The 19,378-nt window shown below is 43.9% G+C and overlaps 1 protein-coding gene across 4 annotated transcripts in view; it reads right to left on the bottom strand.

Annotated features, from left to right (window-relative positions):
• Positions 1 to 8,110: 8,110 nt before the first annotated feature.
• The window catches only part of dclk2a (doublecortin-like kinase 2a), a 65,937-nt gene continuing 54,669 nt past the window's right edge, over positions 8,111 to 19,378 (bottom strand). For 3 of the 4 annotated variants that reach the window (XM_079500048.1, XM_079500049.1, XM_079500050.1), the window contains exons 12-17: positions 18,616 to 18,749; positions 17,953 to 18,030; positions 16,738 to 16,834; positions 15,802 to 15,882; positions 15,545 to 15,658; positions 8,111 to 11,757 (exon numbers count right to left, since the gene is read on the bottom strand). In XM_079500048.1, coding sequence (XP_079356174.1) covers positions 9,658 to 11,757; positions 15,545 to 15,658; positions 15,802 to 15,882; positions 16,738 to 16,834; positions 17,953 to 18,030; positions 18,616 to 18,749 — 2,604 coding nt within the window. In that variant the 3' untranslated portion in view covers positions 8,111 to 9,657. Of the gene's footprint in view, positions 11,758 to 13,803; positions 13,960 to 15,544; positions 15,659 to 15,801; positions 15,883 to 16,737; positions 16,835 to 17,952; positions 18,031 to 18,615; positions 18,750 to 19,378 lie in introns of all 4 variants that reach the window. The other variant, XM_079500047.1, reaches the window with a different exon arrangement.

Genomic DNA, 19,378 nt, shown 5'->3' with positions numbered 1-19,378 from the left:
TGGCAGAATCATATATTATTTCACAAAATTCACATAAATCAAAATAATACAAATTAACAAATCCTTAGACTGACTTCCGTTTTTACATATTTCCATCTGCCACCCCCCTCGCACCCTCACCCAAAGCATTCCCCTTCATTTCAAATAATAACCATTGCCTTATATATTTTTTACCTTAAGTCCTTATTATACTAACAAATGATTCAATTTATCACTACATCCCTTCAGATGATACTGACCTCCTGGACGTTCATAGATGTGATTCAGAATATCTAGATAACTCGCTGTCCTCGACGTCCCTGGATGAGATACTCTGTCTGTTGCTATTCTTGGTCGTCCTCTTGAATGGTGGGTCTGGTGTCATCGGGATTTAATTGACTGCCTCTTTTTATGGCTCTGATGTCCTCCAGGTTCAGCTGACGGCTCCTTCTTTTCCCTCCTTGCGTCTTCCACCCGTCCTGTGTCAGCTCCCTGTCGAACACGTCTTGTTCCTCAGCATCCACGATGATTCCAATCTGCTTCAGTGTCTCTCTAGCATCCAGTAGAGATGGGAAGACCTTCTCTCCGGTGTCCAAGAAGATCTTTATTTGGGCCGGATAGATGGTGCGGGCTTTGATTTTCTTTTCTTTCAGCTTTTTAATCACTTCCCACACCGCTTTTCTCTTTCTTTGTAAATTATGTGAATAGTCATGGTCAAACGCCACTCTTCTTCCCTCATACTGGATGTTTCCCTGTGACCACGCTTGCTCCAAGACTGTCTGTTTTACCCCATAGTCCAGGAAGCGAACGATTATGGATCTTGGTGGTGCTGTCGGCTCTTTCGGTTTGGGCACAGTGGCCCTGTGCACTCTCACCACCCTTACAGACAGTTCTTCTTCCAAATGCAAATTTTCACACATGAATCCTTGTATAAAGCCAGGCATATCATTCTTTTCTGCCCCTTCTTTAATTCCAAACAAACGAATGTTGTTGCGTCGTGACATATTTTCCACTTGATCACACTTAGCAGCCAGGCTGGCCTCCTTTTTTAGCAAGTAAGCTAATGCTCTGTCATGTAGCACGCTTCTGTCTTCTGTTTCACTCACTCTTTGCTCTGCCGTAGTGACTCTCTGGTCCAGCGTGTCCATCCGTTGTTTTATTTCAGTCATGGATGCCTCCAGTCTGCTCAACGAGGTCTTTGTGTCTCTATAAAAGTCACTGTTTTCCGCTCTGAGCTTCCGTAGCTCTGTTAGCATCTCCGACTCCACGTTCCCTCCACCAGCCATGGCTTGCGATGATTCACCGGTTAGCTTCAGCTGTGTTAGCCGTAGCTGCCTTGTGTTTGGTCTTAATTCGGACCCTTCTGTGCTTCCTTTGCTAGAATCTTTCGTAGTCTTGCCTTTCACCATTCTTTGACGACCATTTCAGTATATTTTCGAACTAATTTTTTAGGTTTTGATTAGTTTTAAGGCTATTTTGTAAATAGGTTCAGCGTAGAGCTAGTCTTTCACACGTCTGCCTCGGTCATGACGTCACCGGAACCCTCGCTGGAACTTTTTACTTTGAAATGTTTTGTAGTTTCTGAGTTATTTAACTTAAACGCCCAATGCATTCTCTATGGCAATAGCACAGACTTTAGCATGCTACTAGTCCTACATACTTACACCTAGAAACCCCATTCAAACCTATTTAGGTTCATCTTACGGTGGACATGTATATTAATATTATATTTATAGTGACTCATAGGAATAGACTACGTGACAACCAGGAATAGTCTGGTGACCACCGGAGTGACGGGTGGCAGCCGGAATGTAGACGGCACCCGGGAGCAGTATGGGTTGGCGCCCCAGCCTGTGTCTTCCGTGAGGAAGAAGCCCAACAAACCCACGGTGAGGCCTTTAGGAGGGCCATTCAAGCCTCAAGCGGAGCCTGCGGCACCACCAAGGGCAAGGTGGAGCCTGCGGAACCATTGCGGCTCGAGAATCCAGAATTCCTGAATAAAGTGCCTGGTGCTGGGAGTCTGGTGCAACGCACAGGGCCTGACCTGGTGAGAGCAGGAGTGGACCTGGTGAGACGTAGGAGGGGCCCGGACAGGAGTCAACCCACAGAGCCTAGTCCTTCCACGCACCAGAATGGTACCTCCCAGTCCCGGCAGAGTAGTTCAGGAGGAACGGATTGTGTGGCCCTGGTTTTTCCCTAATGGGACTGATCGAGGGTAGCTACTGGGACGTAAGTCGGGACTTGATCACCCCGGCTGGGTCACCTGAGTGAGGGGTATGATGTTGGGAGACCCGAAACCCTGATGACCTTGGGATACATCACTGAGGATACGTCCCAGGTGCATCCATGTAATGTATTTTTGTTTTCCTGAAAAGGAATCTTTGAGATGTTTCATAGTTTTATAAATATAGTACTTTCAAATTTATAATGGGGGTCAATTTGCACATCAAATAATCACACTACTAATGCTCACACATCGATGGTTTATTTACAAACCCAACACATTGTTTGAACTGTGAAGGTATCCTGTGGTGTCCCATTTGACTAGCCCACTGCGCCATTGGTACCAGTCAATTCATGCTGCTTTTTTTTGTTTTGAAGTTGTTCTTCTAGAAATCTTGAAAGTAAAGACTTGAGTGGGGTTTGAACCCACAACCCCCAGATAATGTAGCCAATGACCTAACTCACTGACCTATGTGCTACCTGCAACAGCACAGTCTTCCTTTGCCTTTGAGTAACAACATTGGTACAAAAAATTAAACATAACATAACAGGAGTTTTGTCTATCGTTTGATGTGCTGTTGTTTATCTAGACTACAGTACCAAGTCGGCCATACCACATGACCGAAATTATCATTTTTAAACAAAATGACACCAGGGGTGTTTAATAACAATAGGCCTATGGTGGAATATGACATCAAAGCTTTTAAGTAATATGTTGCTAACACCATCCCGCCCCACACAAGTGATACTTCTGTCCCTCAAATGAACAGTTTGGATCTGGTCACCCTACGCCCTCTGGTGAGCGACTCCAGTTCGCCTACTGAGCCAAAGTTGGAGTGGAGGATGCCATCATCTACATGCTGCAGAGGGCCTATACGCTCATCTGGAGAAGAAGGGGAGTACGGTGAGAATCATGTTCTTCAATTTCTTCAGTGCGTTTAACACCATCTGGCCTCCCCTACTTGCTGAGAAGCTTGCAGCTATGCATGTGGACCACAACATGGTAGCCTGGATTACGAACTATCCAGCGTTGTAGTGCTTTTAGAAGTCAGGGAGCTCAACAAGCTCAATACGATCATTAAAGATGGAGGTCCGTGATTTAGATTTTTGACAGATTTTGGGTCTGGTCCACAAGATTCGATACACCACCAAGATACCCATGTAGCCTACCTGTCTAGATACTTCCTTAATGTTAACGAAGTCCACACCCACAACACCAGAAGGAGTGCAACGAACCATGTACAACCCAGATTCGGCACAAACAAGGGACTAAATTATTTTCGCTCCTATGCCACCAAAATGTGGAACGCCCTACCAACAGTCATTAAGACATGCAAATCCCTTGACTCCTTCAAAACCGCTCTCAAAGGGCACCTACGGACGGCTGCAATTCGAAACTGGCCCCCGTAAAATCTGAATCCCCCCCACCACCCCCCCTTTTCCCCCTCACTGTATATGTTTCTTTTCCCTTTTTACCTCCTTTATGATGAATTCCTGTTCTGTTCCTTGACTATATAGAAGTGTCTATTTGTACGTCTCTAAATGTTTTGATGAATTGAACATGGTGGACCCTCTTGTAAACAAGTGTAATGCTTAATTGGGTCGTCCACTCACAGTTAACAGTCTTTGTATTGAGTTTGTGCTTGAAATGTACTGTAATTCTGCAAACTGTTCAATTGAGGCCCAGGTCAAAAGGCCCAATAGAAATGACAGTGATATAGCGACATCACAATATCATTTTTTTTCCTAGAATTTTTGTTCTAGGAAACACAGAATGGGGGAACTTTTTTATTATTTCCACACAACAGCTCTAAGGTATATTAATGACATAGTAAAATGTTGAAAATGAGTGGAATGCCCCTTTAATGAACTGGCGGGCATGGCCACATAAAAACATAATTTTAACACTTTCTGTACACTTTTGTCATGTCATGAACTGAACTGTCATGAACTAATAACTATTAACTGTGTACTTGTATGTAGTGATGCCCTAGTGTTTCCTGTTTTGCCTAGTGTTTTTTGCCTGTCTTGTCTCACCTCCCTGTGATTATTAGTTTTCTCCACCTGTGTGAGGCTGTGTCCTGTTAGTCTCCCAGCCAATCCGTGTTGATTGTTAGTTCTGTTCACCTGTGTATTGTTATCCCTGTGTCTACTTAAACCCTCCGTTCCTTGTGTTAAATGCTGGTTTATTTACAAACCCAACACATTGTTTGAACTGTGAAGGTATCCTGTGGTGTCCCATTTGACTAGCCCACTGCGCCATTGGTACCAGTCAATTCATGCTGCTTTTTTTTGTTTTGAAGTTGTTCTTCTAGAAATCTTGAAAGTAAAGACTTGAGTGGGGTTTGAACCCACAACCCCCAGATAATGTAGCCAATGACCTAACTCACTGACCTATGTGCTACCTGCAACAGCACAGTCTTCCTTTGCCTTTGAGTAACAACATTGGTACAAAAAATTAAACATAACATAACAGGAGTTTTGTCTATCGTTTGATGTGCTGTTGTTTATCTAGACTACAGTACCAAGTCGGCCATACCACATGACCGAAATTATCATTTTTAAACAAAATGACACCAGGGGTGTTTAATAACAATAGGCCTATGGTGGAATATGACATCAAAGCTTTTAAGTAATATGTTGCTAACACCATCCCGCCCCACACAAGTGATACTTCTGTCCCTCAAATGAACAGTTTGGATCTGGTCACCCTACGCCCTCTGGTGAGCGACTCCAGTTCGCCTACTGAGCCAAAGTTGGAGTGGAGGATGCCATCATCTACATGCTGCAGAGGGCCTATACGCTCATCTGGAGAAGAAGGGGAGTACGGTGAGAATCATGTTCTTCAATTTCTTCAGTGCGTTTAACACCATCTGGCCTCCCCTACTTGCTGAGAAGCTTGCAGCTATGCATGTGGACCACAACATGGTAGCCTGGATTACGAACTATCCAGCGTTGTAGTGCTTTTAGAAGTCAGGGAGCTCAACAAGCTCAATACGATCATTAAAGATGGAGGTCCGTGATTTAGATTTTTGACAGATTTTGGGTCTGGTCCACAAGATTCGATACACCACCAAGATACCCATGTAGCCTACCTGTCTAGATACTTCCTTAATGTTAACGAAGTCCACACCCACAACACCAGAAGGAGTGCAACGAACCATGTACAACCCAGATTCGGCACAAACAAGGGACTAAATTATTTTCGCTCCTATGCCACCAAAATGTGGAACGCCCTACCAACAGTCATTAAGACATGCAAATCCCTTGACTCCTTCAAAACCGCTCTCAAAGGGCACCTACGGACGGCTGCAATTCGAAACTGGCCCCCGTAAAATCTGAATCCCCCCCACCACCCCCCCTTTTCCCCCTCACTGTATATGTTTCTTTTCCCTTTTTACCTCCTTTATGATGAATTCCTGTTCTGTTCCTTGACTATATAGAAGTGTCTATTTGTACGTCTCTAAATGTTTTGATGAATTGAACATGGTGGACCCTCTTGTAAACAAGTGTAATGCTTAATTGGGTCGTCCACTCACAGTTAACAGTCTTTGTATTGAGTTTGTGCTTGAAATGTACTGTAATTCTGCAAACTGTTCAATTGAGGCCCAGGTCAAAAGGCCCAATAGAAATGACAGTGATATAGCGACATCACAATATCATTTTTTTTCCTAGAATTTTTGTTCTAGGAAACACAGAATGGGGGAACTTTTTTATTATTTCCACACAACAGCTCTAAGGTATATTAATGACATAGTAAAATGTTGAAAATGAGTGGAATGCCCCTTTAATGAACTGGCGGGCATGGCCACATAAAAACATAATTTTAACACTTTCTGTACACTTTTGTCATGTCATGAACTGAACTGTCATGAACTAATAACTATTAACTGTGTACTTGTATGTAGTGATGCCCTAGTGTTTCCTGTTTTGCCTAGTGTTTTTTGCCTGTCTTGTCTCACCTCCCTGTGATTATTAGTTTTCTCCACCTGTGTGAGGCTGTGTCCTGTTAGTCTCCCAGCCAATCCGTGTTGATTGTTAGTTCTGTTCACCTGTGTATTGTTATCCCTGTGTCTACTTAAACCCTCCGTTCCTTGTGTTAAATGCTAGTGTATAGACGTTTGTTATGGTGTTGTTTATTTTCTAGTTTCACAATATAATCTCCCCAAAAGCATGTTTAAGAAATTAATTCCAACACACATACAAATATTTGATGTCTTTTATTGCATTTCCATCTCTTTTGTACTCCTAATCCAAAATGTCGGCACGTTAAAAGCAGCCAATCTATGCCTAACTAAACCTGTTACATGGATAATCAACCTGGATTCAAACTTTGTCTTCTCATATACAAATTCTCCCATTACAAACTGCATTCACAAAGCCTTATGAAAGTATAGTTCCACTAAATATTCACAACAGAGGAGCTAAAAGATATAGATCCCGTCGGCAATCTCCTACTAACATACCATTTAGTATGCCAAATTACTTTTTGTCCGAAAGCTTAGTAGCTACTAAATAGTACATGAGATGCATACTAAATTCTGGCAATTTTGTAGAAGTGAAAGCATACCGTTTTGTAGATACTATACAGTAGGCTGAAAATAACATACTGTTTAGTAGGTAGTATGTTTATCATGTGATTTGACACAACCATACAGTACCAACTTGGCTATTATCTATTGTGTGTGCATGTGCTGTCTCTTTTCGGAAGGCAAGTAGTGAGAGGGACATGCCCTTGAATATGTTCAAGAATTGGTACCCTTGATTCTCAACCTGTAGGCCGTGAGGACATTGCAAATTATAATTTAAAATATTATGCACTAAAAACAAATGTTATGGACTGCGTCCGAAATCACATACTAACATACTATTTAGTATGCCAAATGACTTAGTATGTCCGAAAGCTTAGTAGATACTACATTTAGGCAATTTTGTAGAATTCAAAGTAAAACCGTACTGCTTAGTAGATACTAAACAGTAAGCTGGAAATAGCATACTATATGTAATATGTAGTACGTTGTGTAGTTTCGGACGCAACCATGGTTTTCTTTCTTTACAACTTTTTGATACTGATAAATATAAACTTAATGTTAATTCCATTTAGCCAAGCCGGAACACAAGTAAACATGCCATAAAAATGCACGCGACCCACGGACCCACCCATTTCGGTTGCCGTGCTAAGTGGTCAGATAGATGGGCCCCGAACACTTTCAAGATTTTCAAATGATTTTCAATTTTCACTTGGCCTGGATCCAGAAAAGGTTGAGAACCCCTGTACTAGAACCATGTTGAAACATGAGAACCCCTGTACTAGAACCATGTTGAAACATGTCAGACGGTACCAACATCAGCTGGGATCATCAGACAGACTTTAACATACTGGAAGTAAAACTATGGATTAAGAGAATAATTTCACTTTAAATGCTTTTGATGCAAATACATTAATTACACCAAAGGATACAGTAGAGCACATTTTACAGCATGTGGGATAAATGAGACCGCCTTTAAATTGAACTCAATGGAGCACCTTTTTAGGCAATATGTTTACATGGTAAAAAAAAAAAAAAAAAGAAAACAGTGAACAAAGGCCTCCATATCTCATCAATCCAATGAACCAACCTAACTATAATGTAACATGTTTGTCAGCCAAGCTGGATTTAATAAAGGCATCTTCCCAGCTACTGATCAGACAGCCTGTGGTTCAGGCACATATCACTACACCTCGTCATCACATATTCACATTCCTTCTGAGTAAAACCCAACAGAACAGCAACCACGTTGTGGGATATTTCAGAGCGATGCCACTGAGCACTTTCGCATAGTACAGTAACGGTACATGTCAATCATACAAGACTGATGTTGATGCTGCAAGTAGTTCAAGATTTCAGATGACTGTGAGAAATGGCGATGTGGTTGCACGTTTGTTGGATTTACTGTTGAGTGTTTGGGTGTGCAGCAGTTAGGATTACATGGCAGGTCAGTCACAAGCAGGCTCAACAAAAAACAAACCTTCAAGTTTCGGCTGGATAACTACATTTGTTTTTCTTTCTTCACTATATACAGTACATCTACAGAGTTTTCACATCAAATTATATTCACAACCAGTGTGTGTGTGTGTGTATGGCTGCACAGTTCACATTACAAGGGGAGTTTAAGTAAAGCAAATTTAAGGAAAGTTGTAATGAGAAGATGTATTGGTTTCTGTTCTAAATCGCTGCATGTTGCTAGGCTAGGAAATGTTTGGTGTCACAATCACATAATGCATGCAAAGCAAAGTGTGTGTGTGTGTGTGTGTGTGTGTGTGTGTGTGTGTGTGTGTGTGTGTGTGTGTGTGTGTGTGTGTGTGTGTGTGTGTGTGTGTGTGTGTGTGTGTGTGTGTGTGTGTGTGTGTGTGTGTGTGTGTCCACAATGCTTACAAAACAAAACCACAGGTGATCTGTGGAAAAAATAAATAAAGAACTAAATATAACCAACAAACATATGATGTTCTAAAGACAAACCACTAACAACATACTGTATACTATAGTATAGCCATATTCAAACTCATTCCCTTTCTCACCATAAATAAATACAAAGAACACATATATACAATAAACCAGTTGCTAGCCCTCCAGACATGAAAAACATCCTTTCAGTCTCCTTAGAACATGTATACAGACCACAACATCGTCAGTCTTAGTTTAACTCTAACAGTGTAAAAATGGACCACTATAGTGTCACTTCCACCACGGTCACAGTTAAGAGTAACACTCAGGATTTTGCAGACATGACAGAGTTGATATAGAGAGCAACAGTGACAGAGTAAAATCAAAAAGTGGTTTCACGTCCCTTCAGTGTCTCTTCAATGGGCCCTGTAGTTTGGAAGCAAGGTCAAATGAGAGTACTGGGACTGGACGAAGTACTGCTGTAGTCTTCAAGCTCTCAGGATGTCCTACTGTAGATGTAGTGTTATGATGAACCCACGTAGGCAAAACATGGTTTAATTTGTCTCAAAATACTGTATACAAAATGTGTCCATTTTATTTTGGACACAGTAGATAGGAGGAAACATTAGAGGCCAAAATACATCTAAACTGTTTGTGAAAATGTACTTCTACAGTATAAAGTATATTTTCAAATGTATTTTTGGTCAATCTGTATAGATATTTTAAACATACATACAGTATGAAGTAATCTATTTGCAGTTCAGGGACACAGGGAAGGACAGAATGGATGGGATTAGCAGGAGTGGGTGATCTGAACAGATCTGGGTGCTAAATCAGTGTTTCTCAACTAGTAGGGCCCGACCCCAAAATCCCAAATGTAGGACAAGAGGAGTTCTGATGGGGTCGCAAATATTCAATGACTTCGTTAGAGGAATACTGTGATGTTTAACACATTAGGGCCAATGTCACTGAAGACCCAGTGGGAAACTACAGTTGCTGAGAAGCATTGTTCACTATATCACTTATGATACTAGAATGCAGGCGAGGGTGGGGAGGGCAGGCCCAGGGGAGAGGGCGGGGTGGCAGCTCTAGGGGGCGTAGGAGGAGGGGATGGAAACATAGCCGACTCAAAGGGAGAGGTGGGGGGTTTGGTAGGGGAGTACGGAGACGAGGAGGCAGCAGCAGCAGCCGCCTTGATGGGAGAAGATGGAGTTGAGGAGGTGCATTTGGTGGGGGAGGCAGGGAGAGGCCGGGTGGGAGAGGAGGAGGCCTGTTTGGCAAGGGAAGAGGAGGTGAAGGAAAAAGCTGGTTCGGTGGGGGAAAGAGGAGAGGAGGCTGGCTTAGGGGAGGTCGGTTCAGTGGGGGAGGAAGGAGAGGAGAAGTAGAATGGTTTTGTGGTGGTGGAGAGATAGGGAGAAGGCGAGGCAGATTTTGTGGGAGAGACAGAAACCGGGGAGGCTTGTTTGCTGGGGGAGGAGGGGCTAGGGGGAGCTGGTTCTACAGGGGAGGAAGTGTATTCAGTAGGAGGAGACGGGCTGGGAGGAGCTGGTTCGACAAGGGAGGAGGTGTGTTCAATAGGAGAAGATGGGCTAGGGGGAGCTGGTTCGACAGGGGAGGAGGTGTGATCAGTAGGAGGAGCTGGTTCTACAGGGGAGGAGGTGTGTTCAGTAGGAGAAGATGGGCTAGGGGGAGCTGGTTCTACAGGAGAGGAGGTGTGTTCAATAGGAGAAGAGGAGCTAGGGGGAGCTGGTTCGACAGGGGAGGAGGTGTGTTCAGTAGGAGAAGATGGGCTAGGGGGAGCTGGTTCGACAGGGGAGGAGGTGTGTTCGGTAGGAGAAGAAGAGCTAGGGAGAGCTGGTTCTACAGGAGAGGAGGTGTGATCAGTAGGAGAAGAAGGGCTGGGAGGAGCTGGTTCAACAGGGGAGGAGGTGTGTTCAGTAGGAGAAGATGGGCTAGGGGGAGCTGGTTCGACAGGGGAGGAGGTGTGTTCAATAGGAGAAGAGGGGCTAAGAGGAGCTGGTTTGACAGGGGAGGAGGTGTGATCAGTAGGAGAAGAAGGGCTGGGAGGAGCTGGTTCAACAGGGGAGGAGGTGTGTTGAGAAGAGGGGCTAAGAGGAGCTGGTTTGACAGGGGAGGTGTGATCAGTAGGAGAAGAAGGGCTAAGAGGAGCTGGTTTGACAGGGGAGGAGGTGTGATCAGTAGGAGAAGAAGGGCTAAGAGGAGCTGGTTTGACAGGGGAGGAGGTGTGATCAGTAGGAGAAGAAGGGCTGGGAGGAGCTGGTTCAACAGGGGAGGAGGTGTGATCAGTAGGAGAAGAGGGGCTAAGAGGAGCTGGTTTGACAGGGGAGGAGGTGTGATCAGTAGGAGAAGAGGGGCTAAGAGGAGCTGGTTTGACAGGGGAGGAGGTGTGATCAGTAGGAGAAGAGGGGCTAAGAGGAGCTGGTTTGACAGGGGAGGAGGTGTGATCAGTAGGAGAAGAGGGGCTAAGAGGAGCTGGTTTGACAGGGGAGGAGGTGTGATCAGTAGGAGAAGAGGGGCTTGGGGGAGCTGGTTCGACAGGGGAGGAGGTGTGTTCGGTAGGAGAGAAGGGGGCAGGGGGTGCTGACTTGGCAGGGGAGGAAGAGGGGGGTGAGATCAGTGTCAGGTTGGTGGGAGACGACGGAGACGGGTAGGAGCCGGGTATGGTCGGTGTGGCGTGAGGGGCACAGCCGAAGACAGCAGGAGGCGCAGCAGGAGACAGGCTTTCAGGGTTATGGTCCATGGGTGGAGCAGAGGGTGAGGTGGGGAGGATGGAGGTGAAGGGGAAGGCCTGGTGCGAGGAGGTGGGAGAGGGTGAGAAATGAAGAGCGCTTATGGGGTCTGAGGGGGGTGGAGAACAGTTGAGCCTGGAGGGAAACAGAGGGGGAGAGGACTGAGCCCTCAGAGACTCTGAGGTCCCTGGACTCCTGGCATCCTCGGTGGGTGTTGTTAGCTCTGGCGGTGGCGCTTTGGTGGGAGAGACTGGCTGGGGAGAGGGTGCCGTCTTGGTTGGCTTGACTTGGAGGGCAGAAGAGGCTTTTCCAGCTGAGGGCTGATGTGGGCCGTGCCAGCGGTGGCTCAGTTGGATGTCCTCCTTATCTAGAGCTGTGTTCTGGCAATGACAGAGATGGGAAGAGAGACAGTTAGCAGGCACTCACAACCTGCAGACCCCATACAGTACCAGTGAGAGAGAGGTATACAGAGGGTCAATCTATGGGGAAGACGCATAAGTCCTTGAGTGTTTTAAATTGAGATTCATCATCAACCTTTCATCCTTTTCTATAAAGAGCTGAACTCTATTTCTGATTTGTTTTACAACTCAACCTTTTCTGCAAATAATGTAGTGACTGCTGCCCAAAAGTTTGACCAATTATGTACCGTTTAATCAAGTTCTGTGAATGAGCAAACATAGAAGATGAAGCACACCAATGGATATGGACATAAATAACTGAAACATGGCCCAACAGATACATCCAGGATATTTCCCACAGTAGACTGACCCCGCCAGAAGGCAAATCACAGCGTTGTGCAGAAGGGAAAATGAGAAAGTGAGGCTTTGCTCATTTTATTCAGACTTTACACAATGTTATTGATTGATTTGGAAATAAGGTTGGGACAAACTAATCCCATTGAATATAATTTCTCTTTTTCCCTTGTGCTAAATCTTAGTAGCACAACATAGGAGGTGGAAGCGGCAGGGTGTTAGTACATACCATTGCCTTGGAGCTAATTCAGGGGATGGTAATGCAGGTTGCATGTTGGCAGAGGGGGTGAGGGAGAGAGGAAGAAGCAGAGAGGGACAGAGACTAGTCTTACTCACATCTTCGCAAACATAACAAGTTGACACAGAAAATAAAAGCGTGGTGGCTAGCGGACAGGTGTTGTTCCAGCGCAGTGCCAAATTGGACATCAATGTGCTGTTCAACAGTCAACACCAGCTGAACTTTTTCTACGTTGGAACAACAAACTTAAATGTGTGCACTCTTCTGGGGATTTCTAGGACTCTGTTCCTCTCAAAATGTTGAGGTTTCAGGTGGCTGTACTCGTGAACATGGTGCTCTTCAAAGTGTAAGGGAGTAGCCAAGGCAATAGGGTGATTCACTTTGCATTCCGGTCAATCTTAGAGCAGTAATTAGTGCAGTACTAAGATTAGACCACAAGGTGGTGGTAAATGACTATAAATGAGAATTAGAATTGTATCAGCCAAATGTGTTTGCAGGCTTTGCAAATGCAAGTCATGCCTATTAGATCAATGTATTTCACAGTGAATGTAGATAAATACCCACAACTTAGATTTGACCTCAAATGAGCTACATTACTTTGAATGAGACAGCAAATAGGTGCAATTTAGAGTAAAATGACAAAGAGGAAGGCAAATTAAAGCGATGTAGCATTTGCAGAGTGCCAGGCTTGTAGACATGCCAATTGCCAAATAAATAACCTCAACGACAATGTCACAACATAATTCATACTGCCACAAAACCCTTTAACAAAAACTGTTCTCACACATCCCACAATGGAGTTGATCAGAATGAAAACAAATGGACTTTGGGACGAGGACGAGAAGAAGAGAGTGAATGACTGACTATAGGATGATTGAAACATGTGTGTTTATGGGCACAGGAGGTTGCTGTAGTGTAGAGAGTTAGCTATGGACCCACAACAATCTGTTAACTGAGAGGCGGCAGCCTGGGGAGGGGCGAAGAGGAAAAGAAGAAGAGAGACAGAGGCACACTGCAAAACCCTGAGTGTTCATTTAGCGCATGTTCAAGCGCTAGTCCGACCGTTGTTCCCGCATGTCGTACTAATGCCCTGTCGGAATTACCATCGGATCCCCCATTGTTACACCGGAGAAAAAATACTGGGGTTCTCTTACAATCTCAGGGTTTTTGCAGTGCAGGAAGACAAAGGTGAAAGAGAGAAAAGTGGTGATGAAGGTAGACTGGATGGAGAGGCCAATGGAGAGAATGAAAAAGGCTAAAGAGCATGATTTATAGTTTGTCGCATAGTGGTGTCACACACCGACAGAAGCAGATCTACAAGTTCACTCTTTGTGAGCTTGTTTTACTTTTTCTTTTGGAGCACGACAAGGCACCATAAATTGAGAGAGAAGAGAGAAAGAAAATAGAGAGAGGAGGGTGGAGCATGAAGCGTGTACCCAGCACTCAGCTGCAGGCATCCCCTCTGGTCCTGTGGGTGGAGTGGAGGAGGGGTGTGGATGAGGAGGAGATGTGGGGGAGGAGGAGGAAGAGTGGGAGGAGGAGGAGGAGGTGGAGCCTCCAAGGCCAGGCCTCCACCATTGATTCACCTCAAACTGTCAAAAAAGATTTACAACAAAATGAGGCTCCAGTGGCGATGGGAGGAATCAAATCCAATCTCCGACCAAAAGAGGCCTGTAGTGCAAGTGTCCTCAATACACGGGACGTAGGGTTGAAGAAATGCTGCCATGTCACCCCGGGACGGAGGACAGGGTGGCTGATGGGAGCATGTAGGAGTTGATGTAGTCAGCAAATCAATGCCCTACATACCCACGTCATACTACAATGTAACAGGACAGGAGCAAAAATAGCTGATCTACAAGCTCGCAATGCATTGCGAGCTTGTAGATCAGCCATTTTTGCTGTGATGTGTCTGTGGGTTTTTATACATTATTTTATAACTATCGAACCAAATAGTATGCAAATTTAACAAGATATTGATTGTGACTAAGTAATAACTACATTGGATCCATTGGAACACAGGTTAAATGTTCCATTTTCTGACAAGTAACAGTTTTGGACATACAAGGTGTTCACCCGACATTGACAATAGTGTGGTTCTAAAGTGTAAAGTATAGAGACCAGAATGAACCACTATATCTGTACTAGTGCAGTACAGACAAAGGCAGACAGATGGACAGACAGACAGACAGACTGAGCAGCATGGCTATAGGGGAGTGACATGGGGGAGGGTGACCTGATGTGACAGGGAGGAAGAAGAACAGGGAGGACATCCGCCCCCCACCCGCCCCACCCCTCAACAATAACAGGAAGTGATGTAACCCGAGGACTTGAAAAGGAACGGGACAGGATGGAGAGGATGTGGTTGTGTATGTGTGCATACGCCTCAGAAAGGCTGTGTACCTCTGGGAGTACACTGTATTTATGGCAATGAATGAAAAGCCCACTCCGCCACCCCTAGCTGGCTGTAGAATTGTCTCTCACAAATCCTGATTAGAGCAGCAAAGGTTAAATGGTAAATGGTGCATTTATATAGTGCCTTATCCAAGATTGTGCATTACATTCACCCATTCATACACCAATGGCGGCGGAAACCATGCAAGGCACCAACCAGCACATCAGGAGCAATTCAGGGTTCAGTGTCTTGCTCAAGGACACTTCGACACTATCTCTGTTCGAACTGGCAACCTTGTGGTTACCATCCGGCCACTCTACCCCTGGAGATTTGAGATGTTTTCACTTATATTTTGATGCCAAAACTTACATCCTTCTACATTGTGGTTATGCCTCTTTAATCTGTATACTGCATCAGGCTTGTAAATAATCTTGTATATAAAAATAGGGATGTGTAATATGATAGGAGACCAGATATCGTAACCCAAATGAGTGAGTGTATGAGGATATACTATGTGCGCATCTATCAAGTATTTAAATCAACGACATTTGAGTCAAACCATCACTGCCAAGCAGTGTACTAAAACATTTTACTTTGGAAACCTTTCTTTGTAAAAGATGTAGCCTGACATCCAGTATTCAATTTGTCACTATCATGTCAGACATTTAATATCTGAACTTTGCAAAGTACAAACGGCGACCAGGAGATCAAACTAGACAATTTACTGCAAAAGTTCAGCGATAAGATAAAATGAATTGTGTGAGTGCGTGTTTGTTTGTTCTTACCATAATGACTGCCACCCCAGCGGAGGTGCTGTTGTGCTTGGGTGCAGTGTTAAAGTGCGTCATCAGTTTACCTGTCACCTCCATTTTCATATTGCTTTCCATGGCCATGTCATCCTAAACAGAAACACACACTACAGTCTATATAGATATAACATACAGGTTGTATTCTGTATATAATTATTATATTATATAGTATTGTTGTCTTTTCCTTAGACGTACACACACACACACAACTATAGTCAGATGCAGGACGTTACCGTGACCCATGGGTGGCAGAGGACATCATCTGCTGTGTAACGAGCCTGAGCATTCACCTGCAGCATCTTCCCAATTAGGTCCTGCGCACACGCACACACACACACACACACACACACACATATATATATTACTTATCCATGTTACTGACCATGATAAACTTAGTTGGCGAATGATGTCGTGCTATGATCGTTTTTGACTTTGCTATCATGTGAAACTCTACGCAGACAGATCCAATTATTCAGCTCACCTCTAGCCAGCTGGAGGCGCTTTCTTCACAGTGAGAGCCATCTCTAATAACAGCCCTGCATGAAGTCGAGGTGGCAGCATAACAGCAGCTCATTAAACTATAGGAGCTCTGCCTGGCATGGTAAGCAGGGTTTGTCTCTCTAGTACATGACATTAATTTACAGGGTTCTGCTGGCTAAGTGTTCTTTTGCTAAAGAGTAGTCATTACGTGCATGTGCATGTGTGTGTGTGTGTGTGTGTGTGTGTGTGCACGCATGTGTGTGTGTGTGTGTGCATGTGCGTGCGTGTGAGCGTGTGTGTGTGTGTGTGTGTGTGTGTGTGTGCGCGCCAAGTGGCAGAAAGAGGTTGTCCAATTGTTTTGACAAACAACTGTTAATGCAGCAGCACAGCACGCTGCCATCTTGGACAATATCAGCTGTGCTGGGATTGGCTCTCCTCTAAACACACGACAAGGACCTCTGCTTGCTGAAGCACTCTAACTGCATTTTGCTGACTTTGGCAAATACATTTAGTAATTTACCATATTTAGTAATTTGAGGACTCACTGTACACACAACGACGAGGCACTGGAGGCAGTAAAGTGTGAGGTGAAGTGTTAACTTGGAAGTAGTGAGATTTGGCACCAGGGCTACATGCAGCAGTAAGAATGTTTACAATAGCTGTCCATGGTGTGCATCAGAGCTCCCAACCTTGACTGAGTCGCTGATGTTATCCCAGTAAGGAGAGGGGAAGTCCAGCTGACCTACAAGGATCTGGTCAAACAGGTCTTCCTGCAGGTCACTCTCACTGGACGGACACGGACACGGGGACACACACACACACACACACACACACACACACACACACACACACACACACACACACACACACACACACACACACACACACACACACACACACACACACACACACACACACACACACACACACACACACACACACACACACACACACACACACACACACACACACACACACACACACACACACACACACACACACACACGTCAGAGTCTGTGTCCCATTTATGCCCATATATGGAGATTTCCGTGGGCCCGACCGACTCGACACCGGGCACTGCACTCCCTGTGGGGGTGTGCTGTGCAACGTGTGTGTTGAATTTGAAGTTGGCGGGGCGAGCGGTTCTCGAGTACACACGTACAGACAGACGTACAGAGATGTGGTGCATTTATAGATAGATATAGTTATTAGTGTATATGCAGTGATCTGTTGCATATTCCAGTTCCTAAATTAGCCATTGATGGTGTACTGGCCGGAAATCAAATAGCTTAGAATAAAATTGGCTAGAGGCCAAACTTACATGCCGACTCCTGCTCTACTATATTATAGTAGATATGTTAACATATGTTATATATTATTGTTATGTTATATATGTTAACATATGTTAACATAATAACATCATTAATAGTGGGATGTTAATCTATGTCACACCACACATAAAAACACAACACATAGGTATTACATTTCTAATCATCCCTGAATTTGCATCTAATGAAAATGCATTGGTGAATAAAAAGCAGGTGGACACACACTTGAGCTGCTACTGGATATGAAGCAGCACTGAAAACCTCATTTAACATATTTAGAATTCATGGCGGCATGATGAAGCTGCATATGATAAACAAATAAGATCATATGGTTTGAATAAGTCATGCACAAGCTTATTGAGCAACCTGAGAAAGGGCTGTGCAATTAACATGGCACACTTTAATCAATATTTGTAAAATATTAGCAAGTTATTACTGCACTTTCATCCAATTTAAAGCATCTAGTAGATGAAAATGCAAAGATTGTTTTCTTCCCCAAAGGACACATTAGACTGTCAAATTGTGCCAACAATATCCTGCAAAAAAATAATCATGCAGTCCTAATATAAGCTGTACCTTCTGAAGGGAGGAAAGCCACAGAGAAGGATGTATGTTATGACACCAGCTGCCCAGATATCCACCTTCAGTCCATACCTGAAAAAAAAGGAGCGAGGGATGGAACAAATGAATGGAGAAATGAATAGAGGAATAATGAGAAATAAAGACCATAGTAGAACATGATAGGGGGAAAGGATGGGGGACACCTGAGCAAAAGGTTAAAGGAAAACTTTGTAGATTGTCAACATAAATCCCATTGTTCTGATGTGAGGAAAGTAATAATTAAGTGTGGCAAAAAATCATAATACCTAGCCAATTTAAATTTCAGTAACTGTAATGGCGTTAATTGGAAATAGTTACATTACTACAGTAGTTACATTACTAGTTACTGCCACAATATCACTACTACCAGAATCAGAATATCAGAATCAGAATATCTTTATTGTCATTGTACAAGACAACAAAATTGATTGGGAATCCAGCTCAAGTGCATTAAAAAAAACATAAATGCTCTATATAAAAAAACAGACATTAGGACATATTGCACAGTAATTCCATAAAGTTTCAAGTGTCAGAGTTCAAAGCTATGACTGCTCTGCTATTTTTCATTTAGCATTTATGTCTATGCAGTCTTATGCAAAGGTTTAAATGTAATTTAGAAATAATAATTTCTATCTTTACCCAGACTCAGCAATGATTTCGGGGGCCACATATGTGGGGGTTCCACACACAGTGTACAGGGGTCCCTCCACCACAGTGGCCAAGCCGAAGTCTCCCAACTTCACAGACTTGGTACCGTCTGGGTACTCAAACACCTACAACACACATAAAGTTCAATGTCACTGTGCTGTTATGTGTGCAAAAGTAACTGGAAGTTATGTATATGCGTGTGCACATTGTGTATGCACTGGGAGTACATACAAACAAATCATTAATTGTTTTTGTCTGTATGCATGTGTGGGCGCAATGTCACAGTGAAGTTATAGGCAAACTACAAATAACATCATGAAGACAGTTTGATGTAAACTAGTTTGCTATCGTCTGCTCGTTATTACAAAGACTATTATTGTTGTTTGAGACAGAAATAATTATACAGTGTTACACTGGGTGCACATCACTGCCAACAGCTAACAGTTGTTGATTTAGGTGTGTATTCAAACCTATCAACCATTTCTGTGCTCGGATGTCCATCTTTGTTATTAGCACAAACAGCATAGCTACAATAACGTTAAACAAGGTCTCCTCGTGGTTGTGATAACGATTCAATGTCAGGTTGAACAGGTTGTCAGACACAGCCAGGAAGATCAAAAGTCCAGCGCTCTTCTCCAGGGCGCTGTGCCAAGAAAGCCTAGCATCAGGAGCGCTGAAGACGAGGAGCACACAGCGCATCTTTACCATAGAAAGGCATGGCACACTGGCACTGCCAGCTCAAAAGGCACTCTCT

Source organism: Electrona antarctica (assembly GCF_951216825.1).
Source record: "Electrona antarctica genome assembly, chromosome: 4".
Classification (NCBI taxonomy): Eukaryota; Metazoa; Chordata; class Actinopteri; order Myctophiformes; family Myctophidae; genus Electrona; species Electrona antarctica.
Note: the sequence above shows the minus strand (reverse complement) of the source record. Positions and strands in the feature narration are given on the sequence as shown.